Source organism: Azolla caroliniana, unplaced genomic scaffold (assembly GCF_043228905.1).
Source record: "Azolla caroliniana isolate FFs.n. ecotype wild unplaced genomic scaffold, voAzoCaro1.0.p SCAF_4, whole genome shotgun sequence".
Taxonomy (NCBI): domain Eukaryota; kingdom Viridiplantae; phylum Streptophyta; class Polypodiopsida; order Salviniales; family Salviniaceae; genus Azolla; species Azolla caroliniana.
Genome location: NW_028230439.1, coordinates 10,707,787 through 10,726,411, shown reverse-complemented (window position 1 = coordinate 10,726,411; position 18,625 = coordinate 10,707,787). Strand labels below are relative to the sequence as shown.

Below are 18,625 nucleotides of genomic sequence, written 5' to 3'. Positions count from 1 at the left end.
TTAAAACACAGAAAAAAATGTTTCATCTCAACATTTGTGTGCTCACAATATTGGATTTAACCCTGTTTCATGAAAAAGAAAGATAATTTTAGTTTGTGCAAGTTATTTGACATTTTCTAGTGGGGAGAATATGGATAGTGAAATCTTATGTAGTATGGCTAATTTATTCACAAAATTACACACTCACGTTTTACAGCATTCAATACTATTTTGCAAAAGTTAGCAACGGCTTTTAACTGTATTAATTGGCAGAGAAAATATAAGTGAAAGAATAATTATTATTATTACTGTATTGCATGCCGAGGGACCTCAAGTTTACACTTATATGTAAGTGCCTCTTCTAGTTAAACATTAGGCAAGGCTGGGTTTACAAGGTGCAAAGGAAGCCTTGGAAAAGCATTATAACAATTGATTGCTAAAATGCATGGCAGGCAAGCGACAAATGCTGGACCAAATGTTTCCCCGTGTATAATGGTTGACCAAAAATATCTTGAATCAAGCACATACAAGAATTGTGCCAAGACGGATTTAACTCCATATCACTAGCCTTAAAGCTTTTTCTAGCTATTGCTTTTTCTAGCTATTGCTTTAATGCCCAATTAAATGCAAATAAGTGTAAAAGGGTTATGACAGCATCTTATTTGCTGATTGTTCCTGGTTTAAAATATAGCATTTTAGGCGGTTTTCTTCCACCCTTAAATGCTCAAAGAATGATGCAAATGTTCACTCGTGGTGTGAAAAGTGCCTTCATCACAACCACCACCATAAACAAATCCTCAACCACATCCATGATGTCAAGACTTTAATAGAAATATGGCAGGGTGGTCGAGATGCTTTGCATAGTGGGTATCCCAATCGTTTTTGATGGATTGGAGGTCTAACAGAGTTACAGACGAGAAGTAGACAATGGTAGTACGGGCTTTAGCCAAAGAACTGATCTTCATGGAGAACTGGCTATGCATACCTGTAGTGTTGCTATGGCAGATTGTAACACATGCATTATTTCCACACAATGGCTTCCAATTATGTAACCACTGACATATGCGGCGTTATAAACAAATGCAATTCCATGTTGCCTAGGCAGTTCTAATAATAAACCCCACAGAAATGAAAGTTTATGCTGCCTTTGTGGCAGTTCAACCAAGTTATTAATGGAACTCCTTACCTTGGTTTAAAGTACTACTACCTTTTAATCATAGCCAGCAGATCAACTCCCTCATCTTGCATCAAGTTAAATTGTTCTCAGGCATTAATCATCTTGCATCAAGTTAAATTGTTCTCAGACATTAATCACTGAGCCCACGCTGACCATATATCCTGCTATCAAGCAATAGCTTTTCTTCAGCATTTCAGATGTCATGTTTTGGAGTCATACCTTTGATCTTCACACATATCTTTTTCTTTGATAATGGTGCACATGCTTGTGGAGCATTAGCACTTCTTGTATCAGATCCCATTGGGCATCGTTTGGGTTCCTTCAAATCCTGTTTTTAAATATCATGGATTCAACCTTCTTCACATCCTCTGGCATATTAGCAGCTGCATAAATATTTGACATAAGGACATAGGCTGAGGCACAATTGTTATCTAGTTGTACTACCCAGTCAAAAGCCAATCTTGCCAGGTTCACATATCCCCATTTCCTACAACCACTTAATAATGCAAGCCAAATTGCAGGATAATCCAAAGATGGCATCTTCTTCTTAATAACTAGCATAGCCTTCTCAAACTTCCCCACGCACCCAAAAATGATAACCATGCAAGTGCAATGCTCTAAGTTTGGTGTCATGCTATATTTCTTGATCATCTTATCAAAGTACATTTCAGCCTCACTCAGTAGTCCTGAATGGCTACATGCATTCAGCAAACATAGAAACGTAACTCCGTCAGGGGAGAGACCCTCACTTTCCATGTGTTCAAAACAATTCAATGCTTCATGGCCATAACCTCGATCTGCATAGCCTCCTATAACTGTATTCCAAGAAACCACATCCCGAATATGAAGCTCATCCAGCAATTGGTGTGCATTTGAAAGTGCACCACATTTGGCATACATGTCTACCAGAGCATTTCCAAGTGCAAGATCTTTCTCCAACCAGCCTTTATTGACTATTACATCATGAATTTGTTTGCCCTTATCAATCGCCCCCGCACTTCCGCAGCTTTTCAAGATGCAAGTGAATACAATGGTGTTTGGAGAGATACCATCAGTTTGCATCTGTTTTAGACAGGTCAACGCTTCATGACATTGACCATGTTGAGCATATCCTGCAATCAGTGCAGACCAAGAGACTATATTTCGAGTACAAAGCTCATCATGCACTTTCTGTGCTTTTCCAAGCAAGCCGCATTTGGCATACATATCTACCAAAGTGATGCCAAGCACTGGATCTTTCCCTAGCAAGCCCTTTTTGACCACCTCCTCATGTATTTGTTTGCCCCTCTCAATAGCTTTCACAGTACCGCAGGCATTCAAGATGCAGGTAAAGGTAATCTCATCAGGAATCAAGCCCTCACCTTTCATTCGTTCAAAACAGTTTAGTGCTTCATGACCTTGTCCTTGTCGGACGTACCCTGCAATCAATGCATTCCAAGAAATGATATTCCGAATATTAAACTTATTGTGCACTTGTTGTGCTCTTGTAATCATACCACATTTTGCATACATATCCACCAAAGCATTGCCAAGTGAAATATGATTCTTCAACATATTCCTACACACAATCTCATCATGAATTTGTTTTCCCTCAGTGATAGCTCCCATGTTGCCACATACCTTCAATATGCAAGCAAATGTTATTGCATCTGGAGAAACGCCCTCATCTTTCATCTTCTTGAAGCAATTCATTGCTTCACAATCCTTCTGCTCTTGAGCATAACCTGCAATTAATGAATTCCAACAGGCATTATTTCGAAATGGAAGCTCGTCATGCGCTTGTTGTGCTTTGGCATGGGCCCCACATTTGGAATACATATCCACCAAAGCATTGCCAAGAACAATATTTTCCTTTATCAAGCCACTACTAATAATCTCGATGTGCACAGTTTCCCCCTTGTTGACAGCTCTAGTGCTTCCGCATGCTTTCAAGATGCAAGTGAATGTGAATGCATCTGGAAACATACCCTCACATTTAAGTTTTTCGAAACAATTCAATGCTTCATGGCCGTGACCATGTTTGACATGCCCAGCAATGAGTGCATTCCAAGCTACCACGTCTTGAGCACAAAGATTAACATGCAACTGCTGCGCTTTAGACAGGTTACCACATTTAGCATACATATCCACCAAAGCAGTGCCAAGCACAATGTTCCCCTGTAACAAACCTCTTTTAACAATATCACGGTGTATTCCCTTGCCCTTTTCAACATCTTCAACACATCCGCAAGCCTTCAGGATACAGGAGAAGGTAAAAGCATCAGGAGAGAGGCCCTCACATTGCATGAGAAGAAGACAATCCAACGCTTTATGAGATTTTCCTTGCTGGACATATCCTGAAATAAGTGCATTCCAAGAGATCACATTTCTCACAACCATGTCATCATGGATATTTTGTGCTTTGGCCATTTCACCACATCTTGCATACATATGGATCAATTTATTGGCCAGAGAAATGGTGCCGTTCTCTTCCACCAGTAAACCTCTGTTTACAATATCAACATGTAGTTGCATCCCGCAGTACAGGTCCTTCTTCTCTGTGCATACATTGAGCAACTGAATAAAATCATGCCTTTCTGATGCTAATTTGCGTGTCGTTCTCGTCATTTCCCGCACAGAGCATTGATCTAGCTCTGCTGTTACGTCGTTCTCGTCGTTCCCTGCACAGAGCAAGGATGTAGCCCCGCACTATAAGTACATATATACATCCCAGACCCAAAGCAGTTGCCTCGAACACGTAGAGCTTACTTTACTCTTTTAGACAAATCGAAGATAATTTCCGTGTTTTAGCTAATAAAAGGAGGAAGAAGAGACAAACTTCCCCCCCATTTGGAATTTGTGAGCTTTTTCTTTTCTTTCTATCCTTTTGATGTGCATTGTGGGGGTCCTAGATTACGAGTACGATGTTGGGGAGGCTGGGACAAGAGTTGGAGAGTTCTTGGTTATGAAATTCAGGGTTTCCAATTTCGCTTCCGATTTTTGAGTTGGATTTTTGGTTGTGTTGGGGTTGGGGTTGTGGCTACGGTTGCAATTCTTCTACTTTGTTGCCAAGCTTTTGAGTTTCTTCATCTTCTTCATGAGTGGTGTCTAAGGATTCTACTTTGTTGGTTGGAGGAGGTTCGAGGGTGAACAACAATTTGGGAAGAATTAGTCAAATGAGGGTGTGTCAAAGATTAGCGACAACAAAAGGCATGGAAGGCCACATTGAAACTAGAGCAAATTCTTTCCATTCAATGCCCACTACTTAATGTTTCATCTTACTCTTGACTTCCTCATGTCGTATGTAAAAGGGTTTTCCTATTGTAACTTTGGATATTATTACTAACCTTGGCTTATTGCTATCTATGAAATTTAAATCCACCTGAATATTTGTATATAAACGGATACTGAGGAATAGTTATTGTGTCCTTAACTATTTGGATTTGTCGAGAATCAAGCTCAACTTGTGTGAACAAATTCTTATGGAGAAAAGCACGATGTGTGAAAAAGTGTGTATACACACTTTATTGTAATCTCTATGAACTATCTAGGTACCTGAAGAATGTTACTGATTAGGAACACGGTCTACTCTTAGTCCTTCGAGGTAGACTTCAAGGTGATTGCGGTGCAAGGAATAGATCCGTATGTGCATGAATCGTAATAGGCTTACAAAGCAAAGCATATCGTTGGGGTGTAAAGGGAGACGGCTACAACCGAACCTCACCAGTGTGTGATCTCATATGCACACTTACCCTACGCTTACTAGCCTACAGTTACCAACAGAGTACTACACCGAATCAGTAGACAATTTGCACAGACAAGGGAATCAGAGAAGATAGTACTATATTACAGAAGGTATGTTACGGGCATGACCATATAATATCCCGTGGTAAGAATTTACCGTAGTATTCTATACACGTGGATAAGTGTGAGGGTTAAATGAGAGTGTAAAGAAGGGGAGGATTACTTTTAATCCTCGGGATTGAGACAACCCATTAGGTCAAGTGTGAACTTGCCTGGGGGCCTTGGGTTTCGCTATAAATAAGAGGCCTAGCTACCCTCATTTGATCATCTTTTGACTACATCGAGACTCTGCTCGTGTGGTGGGTCAACTCTTGTAGCGAGCGCGCCAGCACCAGGTACGACTCGACGCCACGGCGGTGGTATGGGACGCCGATCGAGGCTCGAGTCCGTCTCGATCCCTTCGCTCGGGGGTGGTCGGGTGGATCGGCACCCTTCTTTCTCTTTCTCCTTTCTATCTATCTTTCATTATCCTTATCTTAAGCTTACATTAGTACTATGATCTATAATATTTGGTATCAGATTTTTGTACTAATGTTTCTTTGTTTTTCATTTGTCTTTTGATTGATGCTGATCGATCGTTGTGCGGTTGGCCTTGATCCAGACAACGATCAACAAAGAACTTCGGTAACTCTTTCCATAATTTTTCTTTCTATTCTCTCTTCTCCCATCTAATCATGTGTTTAGTTTATATGTAATTTTTTTCATTAAGTCAATGATGTTGTAGTGGTCTTTAATTGATTATTTAAAACGTTTACATATGTGCACGAGGTCAATACCTTGTTTGACATATTAATAATATGTGATGAGTGTCGTATGCGTACGAGGTTAATACCTCAATTACGTATTACGTTCACGAACATATGTTACGTTTGCGTATGAGTTTAATACCTTGATTTGTTGTAAACGATATGCGTTTGGTCTCGTATGCGTAAGAGGTCAATACCTCCATTGCGTATTACGATGATCTCTTATTTGTGGATGTTTCGTGTGCGTAGAGGTATATACCTCGATTACGTATCTCGATCACATCATTTGTGGCTATTTACTATAACGATATGTTGAATATAGGCATATGTGGTCACATATATACGTATTTGATCGTATATATGTGATAAGTAACCATATGTGTATATTCGTTATTACGTGATTATATCGAAAGTTGTCATGATCGGGAAAAGGATGTTGGTGGCCGTCCTCACATTTTTGTGAGAATGGCGTTGTCACCATCCCTTTTTCAACATTTTTTTATTGTTGATAACCCCATTGACGACCTCGATTTCGTTACGTAAAGAAACGCAATAGCCAAAATGATGTTGAGTACGTAGGGCTTGACCCACTTCAAGTGAGGTCGCTCCAATGACGCACGTATCCAACATCCCTCCCTCGTTACATGGATACGATGCCACCATGAGCTCGTTCTTACGAGAGGCATTCGTAATGACGTGACCATGTGATGGCCCACGTGAGCCTACTACGAAACGAGGGCTCATTTGGCTTGACCATTAGGTTGCCCTTTGGCATATGCCATCGTAATTACGAGACTTGAGGTTAGGTAACGTATCAACATAGTTTTGGTAAATGAGGGCGAAATAAGGACCTTGACATATATGTTCTTTTAAAAAAACGTATATGATCAATTGCCTCGCATATCTCTTTTACGCATCAAACATTAAGCATTCGAGAAGAGCAACTTACTAGGTTGGCTCAAGTGTTTAATGTATTTGTTCTCGAGGTCTCGAGTTCAAATATGACCAAGACCATACAACATCCTTGATACATATGACTATAACACATGTTTAGACTTAAGGTCTAAGTGCACCTCGGGGTCCTCGTAATAGGACTTAAAGAGCCGAAACCACTTATGTGGGCACCGAAACATAGTTTATTGTTAACATTTTTTTTCGTGTATAAACTATTCATGACGCGAACATACATGGTTGAGCCTCGGGGAGCCACCATGAAAAAATTGATATAGAGATCAGGGAAAGACATTTATTTGTCACCCCCATGGTTTTTAAAACACCTTTGTGTTACCATAGTAACCTGATCTTGAACCTCATCTCATACGTCTAGAGGGGTATTGACGTGAGATAATGATATCGATTAATGCTCGCCCATGATATGTTTACATCACGACAAGATGTTATGACTATATCTCTGACCTTATCCTATTTCTTTTCCAGAAATAATCTTTAATGGCTCAAATTAACGACCCGATGTCATCCGCTCAAGCGGAAGGAACTCAAGGGAATCCTCCTGGACAAATGTCCACTGAGATGTATTTGGCACAAATAACCCAATACCTTAGTTTCACCGCTCAACAGATGACCGAACTTCGGCAATCTCAGAGTGCTCTTGAGGCACGTGTCATTAGTCTACAACGTGAGACTAATAGACCTGATGAGCGACAAGGTGAACCATCATTTGTCGTTAAGCCATTTACGGGAGACAAAAAGGAAAGAACCGAAGAAGCAATCTGCACATGGCTGGGACGATGGGAGTCTCATTTTGAGCTCTATCCCACGCCAGATAGTACGAAGATTGCATATGTCGGCCGAGAACTTGGGGGTAAGGCCGCCGCCTGGTGGCGTGGCCTCCGTACTATGGGGAAATTGCCCGATACCTGGACAGATTTTGTCACGGTTTTTAAGGGCCAATTTCTGCAACCTCCCTCTCGAACCGAGGCAGCACAAGCTTTAATGAACCTCTCTAGCAGGAAATTTTCCTCGCTAGAAGACTATGTTCACCATGCTAGAACCCAAATCCAAAAATCGGGTCTAGAAGGGGACAATTGGTTGATAGCTTGCTTTGTCAATGGCATCCCCAATTCGGACTATCACTGGATAGTGCACGATAAGGATCCAAAATCCTTCGAAGAGGCCGTTGAAATAGTTCTTCGCTATCAACGCACTTCGAAGAAGGACCATAACAAACCCAACGAAGCGCCCGGGACTAAGCAGTCGCAATTTGTTGGGAAACGCAAGACACCCAACGAATTCCTGGATCGCGATTGTAAGCGACAACATCCTTTTTGTGTATTCTGCAAAAAGAAGGGTCATACAAAAGATCAATGTCGAAAGCTCCAACGGAAAGAGCACGACAACAAAGCTAAAGCTGCAGACCATAAAGGTCAGATTCCTAATGTCCTTCAGGTCTATACACATCATTTAAGTAATTGTCAATGTTCTTTCCCTCACTATGTATTGGGTCCCAATGATTTACTACGTGCAAACGGGTATATCAATGGATCTCCCGTACAATTTTTATTTGATTCGGGAAGCTCACACAATTTTGTGAATGATCGTTTGGTTCAGATATGGGGAATCCAACCCACCGTAAGTGATCACACCTACACGGTGCACTTGGCTGATGGAAGAGTACAATACATCAACGGGGCGATTCATTCATTAGGAATTTCTATTGATACTTATATAGAGGAAGTACACTTCCATGTAATGAATCTTTGTACCACCGATGTAATACTGGGTTATCCCTGGTTTTATAATAAAAACTCTTCTTTATTTATTGATTGGGTTCATCATTCCATTTCTTTTGTACTGAACGATTGTACGCATTTTATTCAATGTGTAAAAAAACAATCCCTCTCGATTGTTTCCTCGTGTCCATCAATATCTGAGTTGTCTTGTTCTACGTTATTTTATTGTGTACTTGATCCGGACATTCACGTTTACAATATCGATAATGTCCCGATTCAATTAACATATTTTGAACAACAACAACTTGATGAAATCTTAAATGATTTTCATGATGTTTTTCCAAGTGAACTACCTGATGGGTTACCTCCTAAACGTAATATAGACCATCGTATAGATATTGTACCTGGTGTTGCACCAATAAGTATACCTCCGTATCGCTTAAGTCGATTCGAAGAAGATGAGGTATCTAAGCAACTCAAGGACTATTTACGAATGGGTTATATACGTTATAGTAAATCTCCATGGGGTGCACCCGTTCTCTTGGTTAAAAAGAAAGAGGGCACATGGCGTATGTGTATTAATTACCGACGCTTGAATAAAGTGACGATCAAGAATTCGTATCCATTGCCCCGGGCTGACGATCTAATTGACCGTCTCCAGGGAGCTCGGTATTTTACAAAACTTGATCTCCGTACGGGCTACCATCAAATACGAATAAGTGAGGACGATGTTCCTAAAACGGCATTTCGTACGCGCTATGGCCATTACGAGTTTTTGATTATGCCTTTTGGTTTGACCAATGCTCCGGCTACTTTTCAACAAGAAATGAATGACATTTTCCGAGAACAACTGGGAAAATTTGTCGTTATTTTCCTGGATGATATTTTAGTTTATAGCCGTACATTACAAGAACATGCTAGACATGTCCGCTTTGTTTTACAAACATTGCGTGACAAACAGTTTTATGTGAAGATCTCAAAATGTGAGTTCTTCAAGAAATCAATTACTTATCTAGGACATCTCATAACCGAACGAGGAGTTGAAATTGATCCTTCTCGCATTGAGAAAATCAAGCTTTGGCCCACTCTTCGGAATATTCGAGAAGTTCGATCATTCCTTGGTTTTGTGGGGTTTTTGCGAAAGTCTCTTCGTAATTACTCCCAATTGACGATGCCGTTTACTGATCTTTTAAAAGGTCAAACGCGTAAGTCTACAAAACCTATTGTGTGGAATGCTACACTAGACCTTGCCTTTAAGGAACTCAAGGACCTGGTTTGCAAGGCTCCTTCACTTCTTTTACCCGATCCTTCAAAACCTTTTGAGGTTGAAACCGATGCAAGCGATTATGCTATAGGTGCTGTCTTGTATCAAGATGGTAAACCAATAGCATTCGAGAGTAAGAAACTTGATTCTGCTCAATGTCGGTATACCGTTCAAGAAAAGGAATTATTTGCAGTTATACATGCGCTCAAAACATGGCGCCATTATCTTTATGGAAATCACTTTGTGGTAACTACGGACCACGAGTCCTTGAAATATTTTTGTGACCAACAAGACCTGAAAGGTCGTAAGGCACGATGGGCTGATCTCATCCAGGACTTTGATTTTTCCATACGATATCGTAAAGGTTCCATGAACATTGTCGCTGATGCACTAAGTCGCATCCGTGAAGTTAACACGCTTAGCTTCACTGAAATATCATCAGATCTTTATGATCACCTTCGAGGAAAGTATCCTGATGACAGTTATTTCGCAAAATACTGGGCAAGAGTTGAGTCTGGAACAGACACCACCATATCCTTGAAGGAATACTTCCACATTGCTAACGGTTTGCTCTACCGTAATGGGAAGGTTTGTGTTCCAGATTTACCCGAGGTCAAAAAGAGGATTCTTTTTGAATGCCATGATGCACCCTCAGCAGGGCACCCTGGAATACATCGTACACTCGTTCTCATCTCCACTCAATTTTATTGGCCTAAGATGCGTCCTGACATACATAGCTATGTGACTAAATGTCACCAGTGTCAGGTTAACAAAGCCGAGCGACTTAAAGCCGCAGGACTTTTACATCCCCTGGACATTCCCAATAATAAGTGGGAAAGTATATCCATGGATTTTATTGTTAGCCTTCCTCGCACCCAAAAAGGTCATGATGCCATCTGGGTTGTCGTTGATCGACTAACTAAAATGGCCAGATTTATTGCTACTAAAACCACGGTAACAGCTCCTGAATTGGCTTACCAATTTGTTGACGAATTGTTTCGTTTTTATGGGTTACCGATGGATATCGTGAGTGATCGAGATCCAAAGTTTACTAGTGACTTCTGGACGCAAGTCTTTAAGAAGTTAGAAACTACGTTGAGCATGAGCTCCACGGATCATCCTCAATCCGATGGACAGACAGAACGAGTAAATCAAATTATTGAGGACATGCTTCGAGCATACGTTGGTGCAAAACCAACAAAATGGGAACGTTATCTCCCAATTTTGGAGTTTGCTTATAACAGCTCCAAGCATACGTCGACGGGATATAGTCCTTTTATGTTGATGTATGGTTTTCAGCCACGAGCCCCGATTGATGTTAATATACATCATGATGAGTTGCGAAGTACACAAAACTTTCTTCGGGATATGCAAGATATGTTGCATATTGCACGAGATAATATAAAAACAGCTCAAGATAGAGCGCGTTTTTATGCCGATCATCATAGGCAACCTCGTGTATTCAACCCTGGACAGAAGGTATTTTTACGTGTACCTCACAATTCTAAGACATTGTCTACGGGTAAGTGCGCTAAGTTAGCCCCACGGTTTTGTGGACCTTTTACAGTCCTCAAACGAATTGGGTCATCAGCCTATCGTCTCGCTCTTCCCGATGGTGTCGGAATTCATCCAGTCTTTCATGTGAGTCGTCTAAAAGAACTTCTAGGTTCTGGCGACAATACAGTTACGACTGAAACTCTGGTTACTTCTGAAGAATTATCTTCTAAACCACATGTACCAGAAAGAATTCTCGATGTTAAAACAAAAAAATTACGTACTAAAGAAATCCGAGAATTCAAAATAAAATGGATGGATAAATCAATAAAAGATGCCACATGGGAACGCGAAAATACTCTTAGAACTAACTTCCCTAACTTTCCATTGCAAGAGTGCAATGTTTTAAAGAGGGGGAGTATGTTACGGGCATGACCATATAATATCCCGTGGTAAGAATTTACCGTAGTATTCTATACACGTGGATAAGTGTGAGGGTTAAATGAGAGTGTAAAGAAGGGGAGGATTACTTTTAATCCTCGGGATTGAGACAACCCATTAGGTCAAGTGTGAACTTGCCTGGGGGCCTTGGGTTTCGCTATAAATAAGAGGCCTAGCTACCCTCATTTGATCATCTTTTGACTACATCGAGACTCTGCTCGTGTGGTGGGTCAACTCTTGTAGCGAGTGCGCCAGCACCAGGTACGACTCGACGCCACGGCGGTGGTATGGGACGCCGATCGAGGCTCGAGTCCGTCTCGATCCCTTCGCTCGGGGGTGGTCGGGTGGATCGGCACCCTTCTTTCTCTTTCTCCTTTCTATCTATCTTTCATTATCCTTATCTTAAGCTTACATTAGTACTATGATCTATAATAAGGTAGTTCTCAAAATACACGCTCCCCCATTATAGAGGATTTCCGTCCTTTATATACACAAGGCTTTTAGTCCGTTACGCTCCTAGCGTGAACCGTTACATGTGTTTCTTTAACGCTTCTAATAATATATTCTATTCGTTTAAGCGTTAGGTCCGGCGGACAACACTTGGCACGCTTGTGGGACAGTGCCATGGCACGTCGGGCCCGTCCATCTACTCATAGTTCAAGATGTCTAGGATGTTCGACTCCGTCTGTAAGACATGGTCCGGAGACGGTGTGACATCCGTAGGTGCTTCGTTGTTCTGCTCGACTGCCTCATCCAATTGTGTGTCGTCCACGTCACCACGCTCGGCCGGTGTGTGAGTTCCCATGTTCTCATCTTTACTCCGTGTGATCAGGGCCGGCTCAGTTGGTTCGGTGTCCGTATCATTCCTTCGTGGTTATGACATTGGCTCTTCAGTCTGTGGGCAAGTAGTCGGACGGGGCTCTTCCCTGTCCGTATCTTCCATAGCGTGGACAAGCGTAGTGGTCACCTCTGGTGGGTTATTCGAATTAGGCTGAGGCTCATCTTGTTCGGCGGAATCGTTGTCTGGTACCGCAATTGTCTCCATCCTCTGTTGTTCGTTGCGGATTCCATTAGCCGGCGGAAAATGTCTTCTTGACTTTCCCCGAAATCTTCCAATAACTGCGTGAGTTCTTCGGAGTGTTGGTCCGCTAGCATGCGATAGTCTTGCGCGAGGTCCTCGTGTACTACCGCAATGCTTTCCTCATTGAGCTTGTGGAAGCCTCTGCCTTCTTTTCGTCGGTTCTCCTAGTTCGCCCGATAAGTGTGCAATTCTATTGCTTGCATTGCCCACACCGTCCATCCTTTGTCCAACGCCGCTTTCAACTGTGTCGTAACCCGCTCGCGATTTGTTTGAAGAAGAATGCATACATTGTCCATTATCGTTTGGGAGCGGGTTTGCATTTCGTCTAGGGCTTTCTTGAGGTTTTCGATTTTACGCTTATTGGTCATAGCCACTTCCTCATAGAGGCTCTTCATCTTTGCCCATATCTGGGATTCTTTCAAGTGTAGTTCCTCGAGCTGGCCCATTTCATTGTTCAAGCGGACTTCTACCTGATGCTTCAGTTCTCGTTCTCGCACGAGCTGTTCGTCGTACCATGCTTTCTTCTTTTCCAATCACTCTCGGAGTCCCGTGATAACGACTTCTGTCTTTTGGGCTTCCTCACACAACTTTCTGTTTTCTTCTTTTGTGTGGGTATGCGCTATTGTCTCCGTCTCGAGCTTATCCTCCAGTGCTTTCACTACCCTTTGTCCTTTTGCCCAAATATCCTTTTCTTTGTCTAATGATTGGCGAAGTTCTGCGCGGAGGCGGTCAATCTCGGACTTGGCTAACTGCGTAGCTCTTTTTGCTTTTGCGGTGATGGCGGTTTGTGCTTTGACCTCCTCCCGTAAAGTCGTTGATGCGTCATCACTGGATGCCAGTCTGGGGTTTTGCTGCGCCGTAGTTGTGGTGCGTTCTAATTCCGCAATGCGCTCTTGGGCCTTTTGTAGTTGGGCTTGAGTCAGCTTGACTTTTTTCCAGACATTTTTATTTTTGATAGCCATATCTTTGGCTCCCATACTGACTGTGACCAACTCCCTATGTACTTTGACAAGGGCCATATTGAATGGGGGTAATTCAATGCCCATGCGGCGAATCCTTGCGTTCCGCTGCCTGCCTATCTTGGCGAGGGGTCCTGCATCTTCACTTTCCGCCATTCTTGTCAGCACACGCTCAATCATTTACTGTTCCGCGTGGTCCTTGGCCATTCTCTAGGACACCTTGATCTGTTGTGTCGCCAAAAATTCCATGAGTTCATGTAAAGAATCGATGGTGATTCTTGTGCATCGGAATAGACTAGAGATATGTGTTGTGAGTGTGTGTATGAGAGAGAGAGAGAGAGAGAGAGAGAGAAAGAAACACAAGATAGATAGATTTGAAAAAACAATAGAATACTCAAGACGATGTATATTACAAAGGAGATTAACCAATCTTGATTACAAAGTAGGAGGAGAGTGCTTTATATAGTCACTCTCTCGCTTCATTAACCACCGAAGCTCATGGGTCATGGGGAATGTGAAAACTCATTAGTTATGTGTCATAGAATATGATTCTATGACACATAGTTAATGTGTAGATAAGAGTGGTGACTTTTGACCTTTGAGTGCATGCTCTCAAGAGTGTGTTCACACACTAGACTAGGTTGAGCTTGATTCTCAACACGCCCCCTCAAGCTCAACTTTGGTCAGCTATTTCGGTTGATGTCCACTTCGGCTCGTATCCGGTTCGGACGGTATCCGGTTTTCGCTTGTACTCCCCCTCAAGCCTGGCAAGTCAGGGACTATCAATCCAAGGTCTGACAAGAATTGCCGAAGCTTGTTGCCTCCTAGGGCTTTGGTGAAGATGTCAGCTGTCTGAAGATTCGTAGCGATATTTTGAAGGTCGACATCGCCAGCTTGAACGCGCTCTCGAATGAAGTGATAGTGCACTTCGATATGCTTCATGCGTGCATGGAACACGGGGTTCCGAGCTAGATAAATTCTACTCATGTTGTCGCAGTAAAGGGGAATTGGATATTTGATGAGAACGCCCAAATCCTTCAATATCCTCTTAAGCCATACGGCTTCACATGCAGCCATCGTCGCGCCCCTGTATTCGGCCTCTGTGCTCGAAAGAGCAATGGTTGGTTGATTCTTGCTACTCCAGGAGATGGCTCCACTTCCGAGGGAGAAGACGAAACCAGAGGTTGATCGTCGGTCGGCTTTGTAGCCTGCCCAATCGGCATCTGTGTACCCCTCGAATTGAATTGGTGTGGCCGACTTATAGAGAATGTCATAGTCCATCATTCCGCTCAGGTATCGTAGCACTCTCTTAGCACAATCCAAATGGATATCTCGTGGCGTTTGCATGAACTCGCTAAGAAGGCCGACTGGATAGATTATGTTTGGTCGAGTGATCGTGAGGTAGATAAGACTACCGATCAGTTGTCGATACTGAGTCGGCTCACACTCTATGGTGTCGGAATTGGCATCTAGTTTGAGGTTTCGATTGAGAGGTGTTGCCACACACTTGCACTTAGTCATCCCGAACTTGTATAACAAGTTGAGAATGTAGTGTCGTTGGGAGATCATAATCCCGGTTGGAGTCCAAATTACCTCGATGCTAAGGAAGTAGTGGAGCTCTTTCATGTCCATCATCTCGAAAATGTTGGAAAGGAGGGATTTGACCTTGTTGATGTCGACTAGATGCTCACCTCCAATGACCAGATCATCCATGTACAAGATGATGACGATTGGACTTTCGGAATCGCTTCTTACATGGAGAGAATTGTCGGATTTTGACATTCGGAAGCCGATTCGATGAAGATATTGTGTTATCTTTGAGTGCCAAGCACGTGGTGCTTGCTTAAGGCCGTAGAGAGGCTTCTTGAGTCGGCAGATGGATTTCGGATGAATGTTAGATTCGAAGCCGGGTGGTTGTACCATGTACACCTCCTCTTCTAATTCGCCTTGAAGAAAAGCGTTCTTGACATCCATCTGGTGGAGGTGCCACCCTTTCGCTACTGCAAGCGCTATCACGGTCCGCATGATTGTCATCTTTCCCACCGGGGCAAAGGTCTCTTCATAGTCGATGCCTTGTGTTTGTGCGTAGCCCTTTTCTACGAGTTGAGCTTTGTAGCGGTTGACGGAACCGTTGGCATTATTCTTCACTTTGTATATCCATCTGCAACCGATTGCCTTCTTGTGCGGTGAGTGAGGGACGAGATCCCATGTCTCATTCTTGCTGAGATCTTGCATCTCCTCGTTCATCGCTTTGACCCATCGCGGATCTTTAGCGGCTTCGGCAAAGCTCTCCGGTTCTCGAACTGCTACCACCTTCATCATAAAGGCATAGTGGTATGCCATATAGTCGTAGCCGAATCGGCTAACTGGATTCTTCTCTTTGGTGGAGTAACAAAGTTTCTCATTTGCCGATGTGAGTGCTTTCTCAACTCCGGGTGACCTCATAAGAGGCACATCAAAGCCATCGAACTCACTATCGAGTGAATGAGTCGATTCGTTGCTGTCGAAGTGATCGTCTTCATATTCCGGCATTTTGGCATTCCCTTTGTCCATCTTTGGATTGGCCGAGATGAGCTTTGGTTGCTCGGAGGCTTTTGTGGTCCGCTCAATCTAGTTGAGATCGGACTCTCTTCGAGTATTGACCTTAGTTGATCATCTTCTTCTGTGTTATCGAGGTTGTTCTTAGATGGTTCGGGAGGAGTCGGCTCGGGTTTGTACCATGATGTTGATTCGTGAAAGACGACATCCCGATTTACATGAGTCTTCCGAGTAGAGGGGTTGAAACACTTGTACCCCTTTTGCTCCAGTGAGTACCCCACCAGGATGCACTTCTCTGATTTTGGGTCAACCTTCTACCGCTTCTCATCAAGAATGTGCACGTATGGAATGGAGCTGAATATCCTTACATGGGATAGGTTCGGCTTCTTCCCATAGTATTTCTCGTGCGGGGTGACCTTGTGAATTCCGGATGTTGTGCACCAGTTCATGAGGTAGATGGAGGTATTTGCAACTTCTGCCCAATATGACTTGGGCATATGCTTCTCATTTAGCATGGCCCTTGCTACTTTGAGGATTTGCCGATTCTTGCATTCGGTTACACCGTTCTGTTGTGGTGTGTCAGCAAGTGAATTCTTGCCGAATTCCTTCTTGTCGAAGGTATGCCGTGAACGCATCGGAGAAGTATTCCTTTCCTCCATTCGACCAAAGACATCGTACATGGCGGCTAGTTGTCTTTTCGACTTCGCTTTTGAATTTTTGGAAGTGTGTAAACACTTCGCTCTTCATTCTCATGGGAAAGATCCATGTGTATCTAAACAAGTCGTCGATGAAGGTAACATAGTACCGACATCCTCCGAATGTGGCCATCTGTGCCGGTCTCCACACATCCGAGTGGACTACATCCAATAGGCCTTTGCTCACGTTCCTCTCCTTCGGGAATGGGTGCCGATGTTGCTTGCTAAATTGGCATGCTTCACATACTCCTTCAATCTCTTTCTCTTTGAAGGTCGGGAGCTCGATGACGACTCCTTTCAATTGCATTGCCTTGAGTTTGTTGAGATTGATATGGCCGATTCTTTTATGCCATAGCTCTATGTCGGTGTCGGGTTTGAGGCCCTTTGCAAACATGGCCAATTTTACCTCGTTCGATTCAAGGATAAACATTTGGCCTTCCCTTCGACCACGAGCAATTAGTCGGCCTTCCTTCTCGATGAAGCAACCTCCTTGGTTGAATCGAACTTGCATCCCTTGCTCCACAATTTGGCCGACCGAGACCAAATTCTTTGTTATGGTGGGTACATGTAAGACATTTTTTATGCAAGTTTGTTCACCTTCTTTCCTGAACGGGACATTGCCGACATGCCAAATCGGATGAGTGGTGTCATCTCCGGTCTCAACTTAACCGGGTCGATCTGGCTCTCGAAGGTCTTTGAACCATTCTTGATGGGACGTCATATGGTTCAAAGCACCAGAGTTGACGAACCATACATCTTCCGGATTGGAGGCATTAGTCGAAGTAGAGGCCAACATAGAATTTGCTCTATGTCTCATCACGAACATTCCGCCAAGGTCTTCATAATCTGAGTTAGTGGCATAATTTGTGAGTAGTTTTCGTAAGTCGAACCTCGTCCTTGGCCGAATCGGCCTCTTCTTGCACGGCAGTGCCCTCTTCCTCCATCCGAATGTGTGTAGAGCATGTGGCCTTCCGAGGTGTTGCTCCTTGTTCGAACATGATTTTCTTTGACCAACAACATGGATTGAAGATCAAAGAAAGAGGGAGGATTTTCCCTTACTAGGACGGCGGTTCTCATCGCGCCGAACTGTGGTGCAAGGCCGCCGAGGCATATTTGCACCATCTCATCATCATCCACATTGATGCTTATTGAGCCGAGTGAGTCACGAAGCTCCTGTTACCCGTTCCTTTGGGTGAACACCTTCGATAGATCCGCGACTATCGGTATTCAAGGGCGTGGTACGTGAAGGCTTGTAACAGAGGCGTCGTGAGGGAGAAAATGATCAGAGATAAAACACTAGCGAGATCTTGATAGGCGTGGGCGGCGCTGAAATCATAGCACAGACACATGAACCAAAGCACAGACACATGGAGCAAAATGGGCACAAATTAGATATATTGCTGCGACAGAAAAAGGATTACAGAACACGGCCTACGGCCGGTGACCTTATAGGATTATCTAGTTAGGATGGACTAAGCTAGTGCTTCCGCCTATATTCTCTCCCCTTCACCTCTGAGGTACTAGACCTCGTTTAAATAACGTTTCCCCTAATACACAGCCGAGCTGTCGATGGCCCGTGATACTCGGACTCGACGCTCGCTGGCGTTCATTCCTACTCGGTTACACTACCGCCGTTTGCTAATTTCCTAATTTTACATTTTTGTCCTCTGGACAACACTTGGCACGCCCGTGGGACAAGACCTTGTCCGTCGGACCCACGACTTACAAAATACTAACAATATTACAAAAATTGCCTTTTAGGCGTGATCCTCGTTTCA

The 18,625-nt window shown here is 43.2% G+C and overlaps 1 protein-coding gene across 2 annotated transcripts; it reads right to left on the bottom strand.

Moving 5' to 3' along the window:
- Positions 1-258: 258 nt before the first annotated feature.
- On the bottom strand, positions 259-3,892 carry LOC147865066 (pentatricopeptide repeat-containing protein At3g09040, mitochondrial-like). 2 transcript variants are annotated; one of them, XR_015529608.1, is made up of 3 exons: positions 3,846-3,892; positions 1,295-3,789; positions 259-1,257 (listed from the first exon to the last, which is right to left on the bottom strand). XR_015529608.1 is itself a non-coding variant. In XM_087317804.1 (2 exons), exons 1-2 carry the CDS (start codon positions 3,862-3,864, stop codon positions 1,478-1,480), a joined length of 2,331 nt encoding a protein of 776 aa, XP_087173930.1. In that variant the 5' UTR covers positions 3,865-3,892; the 3' UTR covers positions 259-1,477. The 2 variants fall into 2 exon arrangements, 1 of the variants encoding a protein (XP_087173930.1); XM_087317804.1 differs by having other exon boundaries at positions 259-3,789.
- Between the last annotated feature and the right edge of the window lie 14,733 nt (positions 3,893-18,625).